At 41.9% G+C, this 22,386-nt stretch overlaps 1 protein-coding gene across 1 annotated transcript in view; it reads right to left on the bottom strand.

Moving 5' to 3' along the window:
- COL11A1 (collagen type XI alpha 1 chain) overlaps positions 1 to 22,386 on the bottom strand; it is a 229,207-nt gene that overhangs the window by 55,949 nt on the left and 150,872 nt on the right. The window contains exons 39-44 of the mRNA XM_044432252.1: positions 17,710 to 17,817; positions 16,629 to 16,718; positions 13,556 to 13,609; positions 10,343 to 10,450; positions 3,719 to 3,826; positions 1,436 to 1,489 (exon numbers count right to left, since the gene is read on the bottom strand). Coding sequence (XP_044288187.1) covers positions 1,436 to 1,489; positions 3,719 to 3,826; positions 10,343 to 10,450; positions 13,556 to 13,609; positions 16,629 to 16,718; positions 17,710 to 17,817 — 522 coding nt within the window. The remainder of the gene's footprint in view (positions 1 to 1,435; positions 1,490 to 3,718; positions 3,827 to 10,342; positions 10,451 to 13,555; positions 13,610 to 16,628; positions 16,719 to 17,709; positions 17,818 to 22,386) is intronic.

Genomic DNA, 22,386 nt, shown 5'->3' on the forward strand with positions numbered 1-22,386 from the left:
ATCACAAAGAAACAAGGAGTATTCAAATCTGAATCATGGCATTATAGAAAGTCTGTTCTGAGTTTCCTCATAAAGAAAGTGGCTTTGTTTTCAAAAAGACAAAGCAATTCCACTTGAAATTCATTTCAAGTTTTAATTTATTAACAGATGGTTGTATCCCATCCTTAGGATGCCCAAGATAATGACAAAATTAAAAAGAAAATCAAAGAGAAAAAATATCCATCATCCAATACATAACCAAATCAGCAGAAATGTTCACAGCAAGATAAAATCTTTCTGCCAAGAGAGCAACAATAACAAATTGCAAGCAAATCAAACAGATCTACAAGCAGCAGCAAACCAATGGCAGCTTGACTACCACATTTTCAAACTTCATTCTATATTATATAAATGTTTTAGCATCTGCTGGATGTCCAGGAAGAAGTGAGATAAGCAAACCTTCAGGGCAGGTTCCCTTACATGTGCTCACTGATCTTGGTTTGGCAAGTGTGATGCCACCTACCATCAGGCATGTCAAGTGAGAGGACTTTTTCCCAACTTCAAGCTGGGAAGGATAGACTGTCCAGGCAGTTGTACAGCAAAATTAGACTTTCCCCAGCTCCAGATCTGGGAAGAAGGATGGCGATTATTTGGTACTACACAGATCCAAACTCCACTGGCGTTATCTGCTGCAGAGGAGGGAAAATGCAGGTGGTGGGGAAACATTTTCTCTGCCAAAGAGACCAGAGGAACTGCTTGCTCATGGGTGTTCAGGGATCTTTTGGAGAGGGACGTCCCACTGGGAACATTCCCTCATCCCCTTGAACTTTCCACTGGGAAAGATTTGGAAGGGCGTGGCTGGTTATTACCACTTTTGGTCTGGCCAGCACCACCCTAAACACCTTAAAGCCCTTTCCTGAAGGTGTTTCAAAGTTTAGGAGAGATCCTGTCAGACATGGCCATCTGACTCACTTCAGAGGAAACAAAGCACACAGACAAACACTTCCATGGACAATCCGAGTGACTGGTCAGGTTCATAATTGGTGGAGACAAGTCAGTCTTTGAGAGATCATGACAGCAGGCTTCAAGAATGCCCAAACGCACCATGGCAGAAATACTCATTGTTACTAGTCTTGATAAAAGACCCTGACCATTCCGAAAGAGGCTGAATTCTGGAGCAACATATGCTTCCTTGTCTCAAGGACAGTGGCCCCCAAGAACACAGAAGGTGACAACTTTGCGCCACATGCAGCTCTGTCATTCAAACGTGCTAAAATGGAACACTGATCCTTACTTTTATTGGTCTGAAACATTGATGTCTCAGAAAAACACAGGCCTCTCGCCTGCTTGCTCAGTCTATCAGTTTTTGGTGCATGCTTTCATTAATTTACTCCCAAGCAAAAAATCAAGCAATATAGTAAGGCAAAAGTCAGAAGAAAAGAAACAAAACACTCACATTTTCACCCTTGTCACCTTTGCTTCCTTTCTGCCCTGGTTCTCCAATTTCACCCTGTAACAGAAAGAAAGGCATTATATTTCTCTTTTAGAATGGCTGGCTTTTCAGTTAACTGTGGTCAATCTTAAAGTGCCTTTAAATGTCACCTTATTATTCTCTTCACTTCATGCCACCTTTTTATAAGCACAGACTTAAGGAGGACCATTTTGCATTGATCAATCACACTTGGGTATGACTGATTAGTACTGGTATTGAGTACTACGGCTCAAAGAACAACATGGCCTTGTATTGAAGTGAAATTTAATTGGATTTTAAATGAAGGAAACAGTTCGGTATTTGTTTTAAGCCCTCACTCCTCCCCCAACAAAAATGTGACTCTAATTGTGATCAACCAAAGGGCAGCTTCTTGGTTTTGTGTGCAAAATTCTAATGATTCAGATACTAACTAAATAATTATTTCTGAATTTATATGACTATGGCTACATTCATATGAGCATATTTCAGCTTAATAAGCTGTGATACAAGGAAGTGTTTTGCATGTATGCACTGGCCCTTTGCTCTTTCCTTCTCATGAACCATGATTTAATAATGAACCCTCCAATTAGCCATAATGCCCCATTTTATCAAAACTAGCAAACTCTGGTTATAAGCTTTAGGAACATGTCATGATACTAAACCGTGACTTGAACTTGATGTCTCCTTAAGGTGGGAACCACAGTTTCTTGGTTCAGATGAACAGGGAAATTTTGACTAATTTAAGACTTCCATGTTGCACTCAGACATGTCAGAAAGAGAAGAGCAAAGGGGTGGGATGCATGGGTACAAATCTTGCTCAAATCTCAGATTAATAATCAAGATATGACTGTGAGAACCAGATTAGGGAGAATGAGTAAATATACACTTTAGGGATGCATGAACTAGTAAGTTCTCTTTATAGGTACTTGGGGCCAAATGATAATATGTTTGCTTCATCAGAGGCATGTAGATACCAAGTTGTGCTGCTTTATTTTATTATTGGCCCTTGTTCCTACCAGGTCAAATTTAGTATTTTGGGGTCCTACACAAAACGCTTCTTTCCCCACACTCAAAGATCTTTTCAAGTAGAACATCAGAAATATTATGCAAGCTGGCAGTCTAGGCAGCACAGGACATATTTGTGGTAGACACCGTACCATGATGGAGGTAGATGATGGCTGTAGTATTTGAGAGAGCTGTAGATGGCATGAAGTTGGTTTTGTACCCATTATTTTCTACAACTTTACCTGCTGGTGTTTCTCAGTTGGGTGGTTCAAAAAGCTAGTTGCACGGCCAAGTGGAGTCTGATGGAGGAGAACAAGGTCTGCACTACAGAACAATGCAAGCTTCTATACCAGATAGGATGGTAAAGATGATGGGATCTGTGCTTATACAGTGAGCCACAAAGACTCTGTCGCATCACCTTCAGCAACAGTCTTCTCTATGTTCAGAAAAGTGCTACCTGCCCTTGCACAGAGCTGTCCTAAGTAGCCATTTGAGAGCTTCTCAACCAGAATTCATGAGGTTCTTGTGGTCTACATAGGGGAATTTTGAACAAAGCAAGGGATACTAGCTAACAAGATTTAAAAGATTTAAACCTATAAAGGTTTAAATCCTAAGCATAAAACCTGAACTGAATGGAAACCTGATGTTTGACTTCCATTGAAACAACTTGAACAATTCTTTTCATTTTTACATCCAGAATATTTATCATTAGAATAGGAATGGCTTCTTGCATAGGGCAGTATTCTGTTTGGTACTAGTGCTAATGTAAATTATGTTTAAGTATTGTAAGAACCCTCTAGTGCAACACCAAGCAGTGTTTGCTGGCACAATGGGGAAATCTGTTGTACCAACAAATGCTATTGGCATTACACTAAGGGTTGCTTGTGCTTGTGCGATGTAGTTCACATTAGCGGCCCTGCCAAACTGGATACTTCCCACAGTATTTCATGCATAATAAGTACAGCTGTTGGGAGTGAGTCACACTGTTGTTACGTTACCTACGTTTTGGATGGGTTTAATAATTTGACACATCTACTTCTACCACTTGCATTGCATGGCGTTCATACTCCATGCTTTACCACCATTTCCCTCTGCTTCTCTATTTCTGTGTATCAGCCAACTGAGGAGAACATTTCATACCGCTAATGAAGAAGGCACCAGTCCATAAAATATTATTTCATAATATATCAGTTAGTAGGTGCCACAGTTTCAGAATTTTGAAAGCTAGAAACAAATACGTAATTGTGGTCAACAGCAACTGACCTTGTCACCGTCTTCTCCGGGAGAACCAGCAGGACCAGCAGGACCTGGAAGACCTACAGGTCCCTGTACTCCATCACGTCCAGCTGGGCCTTGAGGACCTTTTTCACCCTGTTTTCAATAGAAGGGATTATTCATACTGTTAACAAGAAGAGTGCAGAATTCTGAACCCCGTAAAAGAGATGCGCCAACCAAGCATGTTGGCATCCACACATCTCAAAGTGCTGCAATGAATCAAGTACAGGCCAGGTATCTGTGCTAGCTATGAACTTTCTTCATGGCCTTAAACAATTCGCTATTTTCCAGATGTCTCTCTACATCTGTAACTTTATAATCACCTCTGAGGGCTCTTCTCCACGTTTAGCTGCCATCTGAACTTGGCTGGCTTGCCCAGTTGCATTTCTGCGGTGTCCCACAAAGGCTCATCTGGTCCCAACTCTGATACCTTTTCAGTGCTGGATGAAAAGCTTCTTATGCCTTTGTGCTTTATCCATAAATTGATTTCACTGCTTCATTTAAATGCTGTTTTCTGTACTCTATTGTTGCTTTTTGTTTCTCGCTGTTCTTATATTGGTGTATAAGCATGTTGCACGGTGCTTTAAAGTTAAGCTTTGGGTTGTGCTTGGGAATACAGCAGTCAGTGGTGTCATTTCAAAGCTATGGAGAAACTTGCTACGGGCCAGCTCCACTTAGCTATAAAGCAGCCGTATTTGGCACGAATGGAAGCTTCTGCATAATCATCAAAGGCAGCATCACAAGCAATGCAGCACAGTAGTCCAGTCTGGATGTGTTCAGCAGACTGCAAGAACAGACAAACTGGATGTGTGAGCTGCTGCAAACAACTGACTCTCAGATCACTGATTGGCTGTAGTGGGATTAGTTCCGGTTCTCGTGATGATTTTCTTACATAAACCATCCAAATGTTGCATTCAGAGTCCCACTTTGACACATTCAAAGTCACAGCATTCAAGTTTCCTAAGAACTTCTCTGCTAGTTGCTCTCTCAGTCAAGATAAGGACTCATACATATAAATTACAAAACTCAGGATGTTACACTGCAAAACAGCTTAAGCTGTTACAGCAACCATTGTCTGCATTTCAGGATTTCAATACTTTTTATGATAAGTGCATTATAAATAATAAACAGAAAATAGAAATGAAGAAACAGATAATATAGGCTGCTAGAGATTACAGACAGAAGCATAAATGAAAATATATGAAAGGAAGTGGGAAATCTCATGAATACAATTTTTCAGTTTTACAGTTGATGAGATAAATGTTGTCAATATTATTTAGTTAGTGTAAAGTCAGTAAATTTGAGAGGAGGAGGAATGGAACGGAATGGAATGGAGGGCCCTGAAGGAAGGCACGGAGCAGGCGCCTTGCAGCATCGCACACTGTCATATTTTGCTGCATGGAGATAAATAATAATAGAAATAAAGTTAAAGCGTTCATCCAGAGTAATTTAATTGCCCTTGGGTGTTAAAGAAACCATGGAAGCATCAAATCATGGACGAGCAGAGTTGGAAAGGGACAATAAAGCCATCAGATCTAACTCCTGTCCAATGTTGTTTGTTTCATAAAAGGGTGTGCAGGGATCTCTGCACCATGAAGATCCTTGAAAAGGATGGTACTTTCCATCAAAGTAGGTGGATTTGGCTTTCCATATCTTGCTTTAGATCATCCAATCTATTTGTTTACTGGTACTAAATATTGGTCTTTCCCACTAAAATGACATGTTCCACCTTGGTCAGTCCATGGAATCTTCTAGTCTGGATCCTCTTTCCTGATGGATACATTAGCCTCTTGACATAATGAAACGGATAGGGCTCTTCCATAGTTAAGACTTCTAGAGACATGTGTCCAATAACATTACATCAATTATATGTTGATGCATTTTCATATGCTAAATTATGGTGAAATCCAGACTTCTAAATCGGTGAGGAAAAGCTTTTGGGATGGGCTTGGGTGTGTAAGTTTGTGGTAATGGCTGCCAGATGTAGGGAGATCTCTGTTGAATATATCACAGCAAATCCTTAAGAATGTTTGGAGAACATGATTGTAGCCTGACAACCCTACCGATGCCACTGGGATCGGCTTATTCTATCTATCTGCATCTTAGTAATGTTAACTTGTTTCAAGTAATTTTATATATTAATTTTAATCAATTGTATATATTAGGACAGGTTTTTTGACTGATTGTATATGCTTGTTTTAATTTTGCCATGGCCTAAGGACTTAGGGAATATACAATAAATAAAAATAAAAAAGTGTAAGTTGATCTTAACTTTGGATCGATTAGTGGAGGTCATAATATTTTTGGTGTCATTTTCAGATTTGCATTCCAAATTCATTTTGCCTCATATACGTAGCTGACTAGCAACACTTGAAACTGAACCATTTGTGAGAACTGAGGTTTGGTCCTGCAGCCTTTACAGCTTCATAGTCTCCTCCCTGAGTGGATATACTAATTGAGGTATTTCCCAATTAGCCACATCAATCTATGTTCCATGTTTACATAGACCTGTTATCAAGGAACAAATATGATAAGTATTTTAACCTAATGTTGTGAGCTGCCCCGAGGCTTTGGCGAATGGGGCGGCATAGAAACGTTTTAATAATAAAAATACGTAGGGTCTTAAGCAGGACTGGAACAGCATATTGGATAGTCCAGCTCTGCCTAATCAATGGATTGTCACTTTAGTGTTTATACCTGAAGCTTCAACAGACCTCAGGTTACCCCTTATTCAATAAAAATAGTTGTTTCAAGTCCATCAGGTGCACCAGTGTCTCTTTAAGAAGCTTTTCTCTAACGGTTGGTGGTGAGATTCAGCTAATGCTTCCTTTAATCATATGTTCTGGCAAAGTCCAATAGCTGTTTCCTTTGGTGAGGATGCTGTAATATAAATAATTTTTGCACTGGAACACTATTTTTAATAAACAAAGTTATACCACTCCACCAAAACAGTCTACTTTCCATAAAAGTTGAATGAATCAGTTGCTGTGTATATATTTGGAGGTTATACACATATGTTCTACATGTACATAAGGAAAACTATATTGTCAAGAAACCATTATGGGTAAGTTTCAACACAGTCAAGCCAAATCTCACTATATTTGTGTATGGTTTATTTATTATTTATTTATTAAAACATTTCTATGCCGCCCCATTCGCCAAAGCCTCGGGGCGGCTCACAACATAAAATTAAAATACAAGAAATAACAATATAAAATGAATCGCCCTGGCCAGATAAAATAAGCAAATAATATTAACAATTAAAATGACGCTTAAATAAAAAGGTCTTCGCCTGGCGCCGAAAAACAAATAACGACGGCGCCAGGTGGACCTCTCTGGGGAGCGCATTCCATAGATTGGGCGCCACCGCAGAGAAAGCCCTCCTCCGAGTACCTAGTCTCCTAATTTCTTTCACAGAGGGTTCCCGGAGAAGGGCCTCTCCTGCTGATCTCAGGGGGCAGGCGGGCATATATGGACGTAAGTGCTCCTTCAGGTAACCAGGACCCAAGCCGTTTAGGGCTTTATAGGTCATCACCAACACCTTGAATTGGGCCTGGACTTCAATGGGAAGCCAGTGAAGCTGACGGAGGACTGGAGTCATGTGAACATAACACCCAGTCCCCGTCAGCAGCCTGGCAGCTCTATTTTGAACCAATTGAAGTATCCGGACCGTCTTCAAGGGTAGCCCCATGTAGAGAGCGTTACAGAAGTCAAGGCGGGAAGTCACCAGCACATGTGTCACTGTCGCCAGGCAGTCGTACTCCAGGTAGGGGCACAGCTGATGGATCAGCCGAAGCTGAAGGAAAGCGCTCCTCGCCACTGCTGTCACCTGAGCTTCCAATGAAGCTCTGGGTCGAGGAGCACTCCCAGGCTGCGGACCTTGTCCCTAAGAGGGAATGCAACCCCATTCAGGACTAGGTTCAATTCATCCTCTCCGAAGTCCGACCTGCCAACCAACAGGACCTCCGTCTTGTCTGGATTGAGCTTCAGTTTAGATTAGAGGATTTTAAAAAACTGAATTAAGGATATGTGAGGAATCCAATAGAGGATGAGTGTGCAGTGGATTTTCACAATTCCGTTGTGAATTGCAATGCAATGGACAATGCAATGGATTTTCACAATTCACAGTTTTCACAATTGCAATGCAATGGACAACACAATTCACAATGCAATGGATTTTCACAATTCCCCACCCTTCAGACTCTGGTTCATTAGGTGCCAACTCACTGTGCTGGGTGAGTCAAGACAGCTTGCAGACTTCTGTCTTTAGGATGAAGACTGATTTAAGTATTTTTAAACTGCTAATGAAATTTGCTCAAATAAGCACCCGCAAACCAGTGTGACTGTGCAGAATCAGCCAATTAGCACAAATTGCAATTTTTAATTTGTGCAAATTGTCCAATTTTACACAAATTGTGCTAAAGCCATGTGGATTTTGGGAGCTGATTTACACACATTTCATTAATGGTTTTTAAATTATAGTCCAGTTTGGAGTCAGACTTCTGCAAAACCCCTCTTCTGTACTTGTATGCATGCAGACACAGCATAAGATCCTATGGCACTTTAGGAATATACACTTTGCAGAATTCCTCTGGTTATGTGAAATATGGCAATCTAATTCATTTTTCCATTCCTGCTCAAGACATGGCATGTCATATTTGTTCACTAACAATAAGTATTTATGAGATCATATGAGAGGTTCAGCCTTGGCAAGTATTTCAAAAAAGCAAAATTGACTCTGAATCAGCAAAATCTGCAGACTGAACCTAGAGTCTAACAAAATACCACGGGCATCCAAATTTGGCATCCAGAGTGGAAAATAACACCAAGTCACCATCATCTCCCACTAACCGATCCAGTATAAACATCTGCATAACCATTCAGATCCACCATATGAGTATTTTTGCATTTTTCTAAATTTTAGCTTTCCCCATTTAGGGTTAATTGGCATGAATCTCCCTTCTTCCTGGAAGTTAATGCATGGTCAACACAAATAGATCTGACAACCCAGCTTGATAACTAAGAACCTAATATTAAAGCACTGGAAGGATAAATGCTCCCATTTTGTAATGCAAGGAAGGGGGATCTAACAATGCTTTCAGTATTTGTGTAATTGGTATATTGGCACCACTCTCAAATGGATGCCTACATGGGTAGTTGGTCTGCCTTTGCTGAAGCTTTTGTATAGCTAAAGTATTTAAAATCACCCCTTTTTCTTTTTATGGTTTTGTTGAAACTTACAATTAAAGAAAACAGTTCCTTACATTTTAGCTGCTCCTCTTACTAAAGCAGGAATAGTTCATAATATTTTACAAAAAAGGGTTAGAGAAGGGCAACTCATAATGCCTGTTTCTGTTGTTGGGGAGGATGTGTTCTCTATGTCTTTGTTTAAAATACGTTGAAGATTTCAGGGGTAGCAGCAGTGTTTGTTTAATATGTAAGAACTATTCTTATTTATCTGTAATTTTCAGTCAAGGCTCAAATTACTGCTTAGGCTCTGGACAGAAATAGATGCTACAAAATAATGTATGCATTTGCTGTTGCAACCAACAATAATGTGCAGACGTTTAACTCTTCCTCTGTGATGATAAATAAAACTCATTGGAATCCAAGTATCCTTGAAGTCTTTTACAGTCCCCAGTCAGTGGCAGCCCAATGCAGGGAAAGCAAGGAAAACAGGATGTCACAGCTAGATATCTAGACTTTACAGAGAAGTACATAGCTGTGTACTTTTAATACCAGCCACATGCTCTTTTATAATGCCTAATTTCTACTCTCACAGTGGTCCTCCCTGGTGGAATTTTAAAACATTTCCCCTTGAAATGCTGACCACTCTGCCATGCCACAAGTGCTCTTTGAAACTCTCCACATCTTCAAAAAGCAGCTTGCTACACAAAGTGGCAGATCGGTCATTACAGAGAAACAAACACCCTCTTTGGGCTCTTAGCTCATTTGTTGAGTCCTGGGCTGTGTGTTTCTTTACTGATGGAAAGTACTAGAATTTTCCATTAAGGGTAGACATAGAACTGCATAGGTTACTTTTATTAGATAAAGCAGAAGATGCTTTTACATAGTTAACACATAAAGGCATTTGTGTACTGATGTGATACTGAGCTTCTAACAAAAATCTCACACAAAGGGTCTATTTGAGTACCTTCCCTATATCTGAGGTTTATTTTCACCTGCTCGCTTAAAGGTTTTCACTTACAAGTTATACCTGAATAAAAAGATAGCAGATAGGAGAACTAATGAAATCTGGTAAGAAAATGAAAACTAGAGGGGCACTTTGTAAAAGGGAGCAGTAGGGCATGAAGTTTAAATCAAAGCTACAGTTTGACAAAGTATTTTATAATCAAAGGCCGCCACCACTAGGCTCATCATTATCAGCTTTGCTTAACCCCTTTCCTCAGGCCTTAGGGTCTGATAAAGTGTGCCAAAAATGTCATCTAGTTTAATTAAATTTTTGCAGTTCGCTACTGTAAATAGAAATGGAGTATGCTGGGCACATATGCAATAGAAAGGTATTGGAGTGTGAAGAACTAATATTATTGGATATGAAAAGTAATAACTTTTGTAATATCACAGTCTTAAGTGCTCTTCAGTATTACTCACCGGAGCTCCCTTTTCTCCTGCTGGCCCAGGGGGACCTTGAGGGCCAGGACGCCCAGGTAAGCCAATTGGACCAGCAGTACCTGCTGGGCCACGTTCCCCCGGTGAGCCCTAGAATGAAAAGAAGGAATCACTGGGCAGCCCATTCAAGAACGACTCATGCCAGACAATGAAGGGCTGGTCCTGCTAATAGACTGGCAGATGACACTCCTTCCAGCACTCACCTTTCCGTGCTTTAACTCATAAACCACAGAGTTAATGGCTCATCTTAATTGGCTCATCTTGCCAAGTATGGCGTGTTTTCTGTCTGGTAGCAGTTCTCTGAGATCATATGCAAAGGACTTCATCAGCCCTATGATCTGACATCCTTCTTAGCTAGAGGTGCCAAGGAATGAATTTGCAACTTTCAGCATAAAACTGAATCTTTGTCTATATCTATGGTAACAACTTGTCAGAATAGTCCTTTGGGTCTTTCACCTACTTGAAAACAGCACTGTGGCATGGAGTGAAAAAGCCGGATGTGTCTGTCTGCAGACACTGCTATGAAAAACGGTACATTCTGAAAGCGAACATATTAAAATAAACAAAGGAACGAACTAACAAACACCTCTTGTAAAGTGACCATTCTCCCAGATCTGCTGAAAAGTCATGGTTTCCTATGATGAATTCATACAAGTTCAAATGAATAGCTTTTTTTCCTTTCTGTTGGAGCTTATCAGGCACAGAATGGGTGGATTATCTCAATACTGCTTTCTTGCTGCTCATGGGCAGACCTGTCTGCCACTGAGGATTATGATGTTGCAATAGGGGATACTGCACATGTCAGATGTACAGAGGGAGTCTGAAACTATTTGCTAGAAAGCAGGTCCCCCACAGACACATCCTGTGAATCTCTGAAAATAATGAAAGTCCGTGGCTAGCTGCCATTCTAGATTTTGGAACTTACTGATATGGATCTCTCCAGAATCAATAAAATGGTAACATATGAAAAGAATCCAAGTAATCTTTACAGTGGTGTCCATACGACAGAGAGGGCCTCATGCACATCAAGTCAAAAAGGGAACGTTTATTGCATAGGCCTCTTACAGAGGGACACATTACCATGACGTGTGATGTGTAAGATACTTTTGAATGAGTCCATACCATAGTGAGAGTGCTACCTTTAAAAAAAAAAAGTCTGAAATTGCAGTTGGAGTTTTGCAGACTTGAACGCAAAGGGAGAAAAAACATAGGGAGGTGAATCCAGATTTCCAAAGTATGGCTTGGGTCATCCACTTTCCCTCCATGGATTTTTATGAAAGGAAAGAATACAACCTTTAGAAAAGCTCCCAGCTGTGCACAAAGAGACTTAACTCTCCTTGTGTTTGCTTGTAACTTGCATAGTACAAGTGAATGGGACAGGAAGCATGATCCTGAGATACTCAAAGGTTTACTGAATATGCCTACACCATGGGATTGTTTTTATCGGCATCACACTGGACTAAAGATTTTCTCTCCTGTAATATTGCCTACTCCAAAGCATGATGGAGAATGGGATGAAGTTACGCTGGCTGGGGCATGACGGGAATTGTTCATACTTCTTTCTGTCTAAATTTTGATTGCATAGGTTTGTGCCCTAAATATAAAAGCTCATTTGTTTTTAAAACTTTCTACTGTTAATGACAAAGGTGAAAACACCCTCCCTCATTCCCTCTCTCTGGCACAGCTGACCGCATGCCCAACTCGGAAACAGGATGGCAGCAGAAGAGGGATGGCCTTAAATATTAACACAGCGTGACTGAAAAGCATAGAAAGGGATTAATAGTGCTTTCTTTGATTAAGATTCCCAGAGAGTGGGAATTAAATTTCACGGCAATTACAATCTCATCCCACAGAGGTTAGCTAGTTTGTTTCCACACACTTGATGGGAAAAAAAGCTTTAGACTTCAAAATCAGTCAGAAATATCTGCAAAGGGAAAGAAAAAAATTAAAAACAGTGAGGTTCTAGACTCAAAGCCTGCTCTGTCCACTGTGTGTGTTTTACCGACACTCTGAGCAGGACAAACTGAGAGCAAGCTGAGAGCAAGCTGGTTAGGAGCCCCTCTTTACATAGCTTTTGATGATGCCCCCTAAGAAGGGAACCACAGAGGAAGGGGTAGCATAAAATTCTTCTCCCTCACGTAACAGAGATTATGCCTGGAAACACACACACTTAAAAACACACAATCTTCTACGTAAAGCTAAAAGTGGCACAGTCCAGCACAAACTGCTTGCAAATGCTCAATGACAGCAGGGGGTGGAAAGAGATGGACAGCAGGTGTCTGCAGCACTGATGAGGTAGCAATTTTCCAGCTTACCTTCCTAGTTTTGGACCCAGGTTACCAGTTTGTAGTCCACAACAGAGTGGGGGAGCTTCCCTCAGCCCACTGGCTAAATTATATTCTAATGAAATGTTTGGGTACTACTAGAACTTGATGGGGACAAAAGCACATGGGGTGAAAGAAAAACTAAGAAGCAAGCCAAACCCAGGGTACCCAAGGTTTAAGTTCTTACTGCCTGTAAAAAGTCTTAGGAAAGCCATTTCAATGTTTGGTTATTTTAGAAAGTTTTGAACAGGGAAAAAACCACATGTAACTTGTGATAAATGAGGAAAGAAAGAGACCAGGTCCCGGGGAAGGCTTGGGGGATCTGAAACAGAAACATGTAGAGGTCAGGAGCCAATTATTTTGGCAGATCCCTGATCTGGCTTGAAAGCATCCTTCAGACCATGGCTCCACAGCTGTCTTTTCTTCGAAACAAAGGTGGTGGGTTTCAGCACGGTATTTGCAAATTATGGATTCCATAAGCTGCAGTTCGGCCCTCACTTCATTGCCATTCATGGCAGTCTCTTTAGCATTCAGTATAAGCCATGTTTTCCAATTCCCTGCCACTAGAGGCTGGTTCTTTTCTTGGCTTGTAATATCTAATGCATCAGGGAAAGACAATTTGCACTCTGTGACTAACAGTAGGTTTCAGATACAATATGGTGATAGTTTCTTCTGTTTATGGAATGATTAGTTTCCACAATCATCAGGAAACTGCTATTGAGGGATGGATCCAAATGACACAGATTTTGTACTGTTTACAAGAGCACATACACATAACAGCATGAAAGAAATGGAAAGGGAGCCATTGTTCATAATAGTAATTGTTGCCATGGAGCATTCCCCTGTCCTTAAGCATGCAAAGTCTACTTACAAGAGGACCAGGTGGGCCTTGCGGGCCTTCTCCTCCTTTCAGACCAGCTGGACCCTACCAAAACAGGAACATCATCATCATCATCATCATCACTGATGACCGAGGTTATACACCCTTTTGAAGCAATCAAACATTTCGTTGATCATGTGTATAGAATCTGAACATGTGATATATGGATAATTTAGCTATCATCATTATTAATCATTATTTTTTCTATATCACCCAATAGCTGAAACTCTCTAGATGGTTTACAACAGCAGATAAAATACAATAAAAATACAACACAAATCCAAAATAATAAAAACTTCATAGAAATTCAATATAGGATTTTTTTAAAAAAATCCAAACCAGATTTAGAAAGCTACAGTAGCTTAGACAAATTATGTCCCAAGACCTGTTAAGCAGTTGACATAATGCCCCAAGATGATATAAAACTAATTAAATGCACTGTCATAGAGGACAGGCTTAACCTGGCATTAAAGAGGAAGAGGAGGAGGAGGAGAAATTAATGTTGGTGCTAGGAGGATCAGTTTGATCCATAAGTGGGGTGTTGTCACTGAAAAGGCCCTTGTCCTTGTTGTTGCCAGCCATTGGAGGCAGGCCCCAGATCTTAATTGCACTGCGCAGAGAGAGGTGTTCCACCAGCCATTGTGCTCCCAAACCATGTAAGGATAAGACCAGCACCTTGAAATGGGCTTGGAAGCACACAGGCTGTCCAAGCAAGCAGGCCAGGATTGTCATTGTAGGTTTGGGCCACCTGCCTTACGGGGGGAAAAATCCTTAGTGGTTTAATGGATTTTCTTTTCCCTACCAGAAGCTTTTATTGAAAATCTAGATTAATTAACCACACGTTGTCTCCTACCACCTGACACCCAACCACTAATCAAGACAGCCAGCACTAAGCACCCTTTTGCAATGTTGAGGGCAGGGATTAGGGTTGGGAGAAACCCTTTTAGAATCTGTCCCTTTAGCACCTGCAGACTTGGCTCTTGTGTCAGCCTGGTCCTAAAAAAGGAGAACAACCAGCAAAGTTGCTATTACCTGCAGCAGCCCAAACAGAAGCGGGGCACTGTGAGTGGCTGGGCCAGGCCCATTCCCAGCAACCTACCTTCTGCCATGCTTGGTGTAGGCAGGAGGCTGCCGGAGGGGCTTTTCTTGCACAGCGTGTGGGGTTTGATTCCTGGTAAGTGTCCCAGAGACACTGGGTGCACTTGCCAGGAACTCTGAGCAATCCACCCCCCAAACTGATTCCTCGCACATTCTTAGCAGGGATGGATAACTCTGTGAATGCAGGGAATGGGGCCCAGTGATGCCTGCAAGTGTTTGAGGATCCTTGGGCAAGACACTCTCAATCAGTCGCTCTACCCGCTCACCACTGCTGTTGCCAGCAGCTATAGCAATCCTATTTCTCGAGGCTCCTCTGGCATGGAGAGAGCTGCTGAGCAAGTGGGCAGTGACACCAACAGCTCTTCCGTCTTTAATGCTTCTGTTGTCTGGGCCAGAATGAGAAGCAAGTGGATAGGTGGGTTGTGATGGTGTGTAGAGTGGCACATCTACAAGGTTCTTGCGCATCATCTATTCTGCCTGTCAGTGGCTGTCCAGGATCTCTAAGAACTCTTCCAGGGCAAAGGACATGAAATCCACAGAATAGGAGATGCCAAGGATGGACCTTGTGACCATCTACATGCAAAGCGAGGGTGCTGTCACAAAGCTACCTTGTCAATTGACTACTAATGCTAAGATATGCCCTTCCAAATTCCTGTTAATTGAAAATGACAGTCCCAATCCACAAGATAGAGATGTGTGAGCAGTTCATTTGCACAGGTGGGGAAAGGTTAGATTTCCTCAGTTTGGTCCTCTGGACTCTGCTTTAGCCAACTAACCGCACAATGAGTCAAGTGAGCTCACAGTCTTTTATCTGCAAGATGGATCACAAATTTTGCTGTTGTTCTTTATCTGCCAATGATTTTTTTAAATAAACAGTTCCAGAAAAACACAATTTTAATAGAATTACACGTACCATTTTATGCAAAAAAGGCACCTGGGAAGTGTATGGTTCACACTAATTGTTCAATTCTCACTAAACCTACGTATTTTCAAGAGCCTGTTTTTGTAATTGCATTAACAAGAATGGCAGAGCTTGGTCCATCTTGCACATCAAAGTGTAGGAAATCTGGTAAGCTCAGATGAGCCAAATTTTCCTGTTGCAGCACATCCCTACTACAGAAGCAAGAGCAGAAATTTTGCTTTCTTTCTGCAAATGGTGGACCATAGGCTGTGGCCAACATGTGGCAGTCCACCGGCACCGATCCGTTTGCACTGCTGGGAATGTACACTAGTATAACCACAATCCAGCTCTTCACAGCACAAGCCCTCCTCACTTGTCCTTTCTGAGAACAACACCTGGAGCTAGATTTTGGTCAAATGCTGAACAGTTAGTTTCTTATTTCATCAGCGCTCATTCCCAGTAGCACATGGGCAACACTGGCTAGTACCTCAACATTTCAAATCACAAAATGCTCTTCAATCGGTCCCACATTTAAAAAGCAGTTTGTGATCTACTGCACAATTGCACAACTTGTGATCAAACCCAAGCTCGACCCATGAGGCAATTACTGTGTCTTGTGAGATGTTTAATTTCTCCTATTTTGCATTCTCTGGCAGGCTACAAAATCAGAATGGTGCTTTTGCCTCTGGAGGGCTTTGTTTTCCTGAGTTAGATGAGGTAGCGCAAACATGACAGCCCCAATCTGGAGAACCAAAAACGTGCCTTTAGCATACATCCCGGTACTGCTTTGTCTTTCAAGCTGCTCTTTAATGTTTGACAAATTTAAAAAGCAGCTTGCTGGAGAATTGGTGGAGGTTGAATTTGAATTAAAGAAGCCTAGTTCAAATCCCCATTCTTAGCAGTTAACTGGTGTTGTAACATATATCCTAGCTATTTCTATATAATAGATATATCTAAATTGATGTTTAATATCAGAGTAAAATCTGAGCAGAACTTTTTGATCTAGGCACCCTGGATGAACACAGTTCCCTCAGTAGTTAAGACCTTTTGGACTAGATACTGTACCTGAGCTCCAGGCATGCCTCTTTCTCCTGGGAAACCACGAAGACCTGGAGGACCATCTTTTCCAGAGATGCCTTGAGGACCTGGATCACCCTAGGAGAAGAGAAAACATAATTTCCGAAACATGATTTCAGAAACATAAGGCCTACAGTCCAGCTGTGGTTCATTATGTACACTGGACTGTAATGGGTTCTTTAATAAACAGATTCTACTTCCACTCCCATGTAAAATTATTCCAAACTTTAAAGAGAGAGAAAAAAATCGACCTACCAATTAAAATCTAATGCTTAACCTTTTATTAATAAATGTCCCTTTATTACCATAATTTCCTTTTGATCACAAAAATAGTTACATGGGAGTTATCATTTTCCCTGTTATCAATCTAGCTCTATAATACAGTGACAGGGGATCTATACTATTAAGTGGAGGGCCTCAAGCTGCAGTACATTTTGCTCCAGTCTGTGGTTTTATATCCTTGACTAAATTATCAGTTAATTAATTGCACTGCAAGCACATTATATCTGTTGATACCACTGTAGACTAGAATGTGCTGAATGTTCCATGCCTTTGGCCAAATAACATGCAAAATCTTGCTACTATTGAACTTTTGAGACCTTCATAACTTCGACTTAATTCTGTATCAAAGAGCATTTTTCACACATATGAGCTGCCTCCTAAACCGAGATCCTTAGGTGAAGCTCTGCTCTCTTTCCCATCATCCTGCAAGAGAAAAACTGCAGGTTTGCAGGAAAGGACATCCTTGGCAGTGACATTCCAGGTGTAGCAGAACATTGTCCCCAAAGAGATCTAATTTGAGTAAACTCTTGTTTAAAAATAGAATCGCAAATCTCACATTGGTCTCTGTAGCTGAATGTGACAAATTGCCCACTAAGGTCATTACACAGGAAAACAGAATCATAGAGTTGGAAGAAAAAATGTAGACTATCTAATCAATCAGTATTTTCAATGAAGGATGGAACTTAGAGCATCAATGCCAGATGGACAGATACTAATGCATTCTACATGGTATATATTTGAGAATAGCACTGATGGTCATTCATCAAGTGAACACATGAACACATACCTTAGCACCTTCTTTTCCAGCAGCACCTGGAAGACCTTGTTCACCTGGTGGACCAGGGGGACCAGGGTGACCTCTTTCGCCAATTGGGCCAGTTTCACCGGTAGGGCCCTAAACCAAAGAGCATAGCATTAAGTGTACATGCCGCCAACACATTTTTCCCTTCATGTAAAAGCCAAAAGCTGAAACAGGCATCAAGCCATTCAAGAAGTTAAGATCCCTCAAAACAACTCTACCAGGATGTGCTTGCTCCATATGTTCAAGGAAAGAAGTAGAGAAGAAAGAAATAATTGGGTTGGCCTTCTTCTCTCTATTCCCCTTGACAGTCATAAATGGGAAGAGTCTCTTGTTGCTCAACTTGCTTTCTCATTCCTGCCATTCTTCAGGAGACAGTGAATTATTTACACTCTCCTACATGCTGTCCCTTCCATGCACATGGCATGAGTTGCCTGCATGCACAGGACTTACTGTATTTTTCACTCTATAAGACGCACTCCCCTCGCCCCAAAAGTAAGGGGAAATGTCGGTGCGTCTTATAGAGCGAATGTGTGTGTGCCTGACGCCCGGGATGCTGCCGGCTCGCCTGCACCACGTGGCACCACCTGGCCGGCACGCACTTGGCATGCACTGCTCCACCCCCCCCCTCCGGCGCAGGTGAGAGCTGTGCCGCTCAGGGGGAGAGGTGCGGAGGAGGAGGAGCCTGCCAGCCACATGGAGAGACGGACTGCTCACCCCCACCGCCCGGAAAGACCTGCCGCTGCCGCCACCGCCACACTGCCTGGAAGACCACTGCAGGCACGCTACTGGCCCCACGTGGCACCACCTGGCCGGCATGTGCTCGGCACGCCCTGCTCCGCCCCCCTCCTCCGGCGCAGGTGAGAGCTGTTAATCACAGGTCGGTGTGTGTTTTCAAATGGCAACCTGTCTTTTAATGAAGCCCATGGGGAAGTGATGGGGAATGTGCCTGTGATTATCAGGAAGCTTTCCATGGATCAGTTATCTGTTAGTTGATCAGACACATTTTTTTTTAGGATCAGTGGATATTTGAACAGCATTACCTTCGTGTATGAAGTTTATTCTTCAAAGGCTACTTAGTCCGCTGTGTGTTTGATTCACCGTACAATATCTCATTTTTTGTCAGAAGTTTTTTTCTATTATTTACTAGTACGGCAGCGTGGACATTACTGGCTTTTTTAGATTTGTTATTGAATTGTCTGCAGCAGCTCTTGTATAACTGGTGTAGATTGTGGATTCCTTCAATATTTCCACTACTGACTAAGAAAGTGATGTCAGTGATTGTGAGCAACAGAGCTTCATAAATTCTGACTCTAGTGATGATGAGTTCTATGGGTTCAACGAAAACTAGAAGGGTACTCAAACTTTAAAGTCTCTCTTTTGTTAATGACAGCGATGATGGTTCTTAATGCCACTGTTGACTGCTGTTCACTTTACAAGGTTGAAATACGGTATTACTGTATTCTGTTATAGTTTATTAAATAATTTAGTAAACCATTTGATTCAGAAGTTTTTTTTTCTTGTTTTCCTCCTCTAAAAACTAGGTGCGTCTTATGGTCAGGTGTGTCTTATAGAGCGAAAAATACAGTAGTTGACTTACTGCAGCTAATACTACTTGCTCTTGACCTGGCAAAGCAGAAGTTCTAGCATGTAGCATGAGGAAAAGTAGAGGTGCGTGTCAATATAATATTTTCTCGGGGTAATATCCATTGCTGTTATGCACTCATGAGCCCACTGTTCACACAGCAGGGTTTTGACACTTAATCTGAATTAATCTGAAACTAGCAGATATTGTAGTTTCTGGAATGGAGCACGTCAGCAGAGCTCACAGCAAGGAAATCTGCTGACCAAGCTTATTTTGGAGTTGGTTTTAGAAGTGCTAAAGCCTTGTTGTTGGAGCAATGGGTCCCAAGAGAATAACAGAAAGAGCAGATATTGATATAACAGGACAGTGACACCTGAATACCTGTGCTGGCTCTCTGACCAGCAAAGGGAACTTGGCAAGAGCCACTGGAAAAATCTAAGTAACCCCCTTCCTTCCTTGTAGATGGACTTTCAAATTACTCTGACAAGGCAATCTAAATTTAGCTCACAGCCCACACGTCTGTGTCCGGACCAAAGAGACAAATACCACCAGCTCTTTCTGTTTTTAAATCATTATTGTATTTACTTAGGACACAATTCAATCTAGATACTGGTAGTGCTTCAAAGTGGGAGGATTATGGGCATCCTATGGTGAGCAGGAGGAGTCCAGAGACAAAGTGTGCTCTTCTGCTCTCCAACTCAACTAGAGAGTTGATTTCAGCCACCTAGCTAAACTGCCTGGGAACTGGAGGGAGGCAGGCTCAGGTCCTGCTAAGATGCTCTGTAGACCATCCCCCTTCCTGCTTCCCAGAATCCCCCTAAACTGTATCTCCAAGGTTGCTCTTCTGACCGCGGAGATGCAGCTGGCATGGTTCTTTCTGTGCTGGCTGAGCAGGATGGGACACAACTGTTCTAACCTCAGAGTCTCAGCTCTGATCTTGGAGCAAGTTTCCAAAAAACCCTGCAGCTTCCTGGATGCTCTCTAGTGGCCAGAGGGCTGTTCTGTTATTTGCTGTATTTTTATCCCATTTTTCAGATAGTTCTGGTTTAGTACAACACTTCAGAGATAAATACTAAACAGTGGTCTCAGAAACTTCAACACAGGACAATAATGAGGCCCATGATACAACGGCATGCCCAAGCTCCCTGTAAACATGGATGTACATAGAGGAATTCAATTCATAGATTCTTCCCTGGTGATCGCAAGTGCTGTGCTTAAAAAGCACAAATAGGAAATAAATGTTTTAAAACCGAACATGGAAAATGACTGTAAGGCATATCAGTCCTCAGAACATAAATAAGCTGGGCTGTTGTTTTTATTTACTAACACAAACACAGCATGGTCACATTTAAAGCAAACCTTAGTCAATAAAAGAGAGGAAAGCACAAGATAACGCAGATAAAATTTGCACTCAATAAGAAACCTGATGTTTCACACTTCACTGACAAGTTGGAAGAAACAGAAACTGATTTATATGCCTCCTGAAGTTAAGCCAGAGCAGGGAGAATTTTAGAAAGATCTAACATTTTAAAGAGTTCTTTAAAATGCAGCAGCAATTTTCCTGGTCTTGACATTCTTTGTGATTCTTGAAAAATACCCTAAATTCATCATGAAGAGGAGATTTCTTATAGCTTCTGCTGGTTAAGATTCTTCTGCTATGTTGTTAATGCCCTTCTAGTGATAATAGTAGGGCTTCCACTGATGTATCCATTTCACTGATTAGAAGCTCCACTGAAATCAGCTGATTTCATACAAAAATAACATCTGCCTTTGATAATTCTTGTGTGCTGTGCATTCAGTCAGACATTAATTTGTAGGGTTGTACACAACCACCACTACCCTTGCTTCCAGAAATGGCAATAACATTATCAAGGCTCCTTTTGTTTCCCTCAAAAGTCCTTAGATGTTTGCATTAATAGGAAACTTCAATTTCACTGCAGGAGAAATTAAGTGGTATCCCTTGCATAGAGAACAAATATGAAACCTCCAACTAGCAGACTTCATCCAGTCCACTAAGCCTCCATGAATTCCTCCAACTCCTTCTGCCTGAAAAAAACCGCCAATGATCTCAGATTTCAGATCAGCGATCACAATGAGGATATAAAGCTGTGATGTTCCAGAGATCATCAGGTCCTTATGTGCATCATGTGCTTCTCACACAGGGACTGTGAAGGAGGGGCCTTGGCCAGTGCTGGAGGAATGGTAGTTTTCCTACTACCAGCTGAGTCTGTGGAGCTGAGGCTCCCCTGAGGACCACATGAAGCCAGGGACTTGGCTGCTGCTCCTCCCTGCACCAGTGGAGTCTGTTTCTCCATGCCTAACTCAGTGCAAAGAATCGCACAATCAGGAGAGGCAGTGCAGCAACATCAGGGAGCACTGTCCACACTTAGTGCCATCAGGGGACGTGGCCTTATCCACGGACGTCATCTACCTTCAGAGAGCCAAGTGCAGTGCAATGTAGCTCTACCATCAGCTTATTCCAAACTTGTAGCATAGAGTTTCTTCACCATCTCTCATCACAAGTGCATTAACAACTTGCAATAAAATGGGTGTTTTTTTCTGGGTTCCTGGTACAGATGGGAAAAAACCTCTGGAACATTTCAGAGGTCTCATTGAAACTCCTCTGTCCTTTCTCCAAATTCCATGGATGTTTCTTCTGTGAAGGGATCTTCAAATTCGGGGCTGAGAGACACCAACATTGGTGGTGGCAGTGGAGCCCACATCAATGGATTTGTGACACATGGTGGGGAGAGCTGGTTTTCCCTCCCTCTGCTGCACCAGGTGAGCAGCTGCCTGCTTGCCCTGCTGGAGCAGCCATGCTTGTGGCAGAGGCAGGGCTGAGCAACACCTGCTGCAGTGGTGCCTGCATCAATAGACTTGTGACTGAGGTGGCGTCACCAAAGGGTGCTTGAGTGATGCCAAAGGGCTTCGCTCGTTTGGTCCCCACTGGGCGCCATTTGAGTACTGGGCTTTTTGCAGAGGGAAGGGATAAGCGTTCTATTGTTCTACTGTTGCATCTGATTGTACATATGCTATTTATATGGTATTGCTTCATGTGCTTTTATTGTTACATGCTATTG

The sequence above is a fragment of the Varanus komodoensis genome, unplaced genomic scaffold, assembly GCF_004798865.1.
Source record: "Varanus komodoensis strain SLA01 unplaced genomic scaffold, ASM479886v1 scaffold24, whole genome shotgun sequence".
Lineage (NCBI taxonomy): Eukaryota > Metazoa > Chordata > Lepidosauria > Squamata > Varanidae > Varanus > Varanus komodoensis.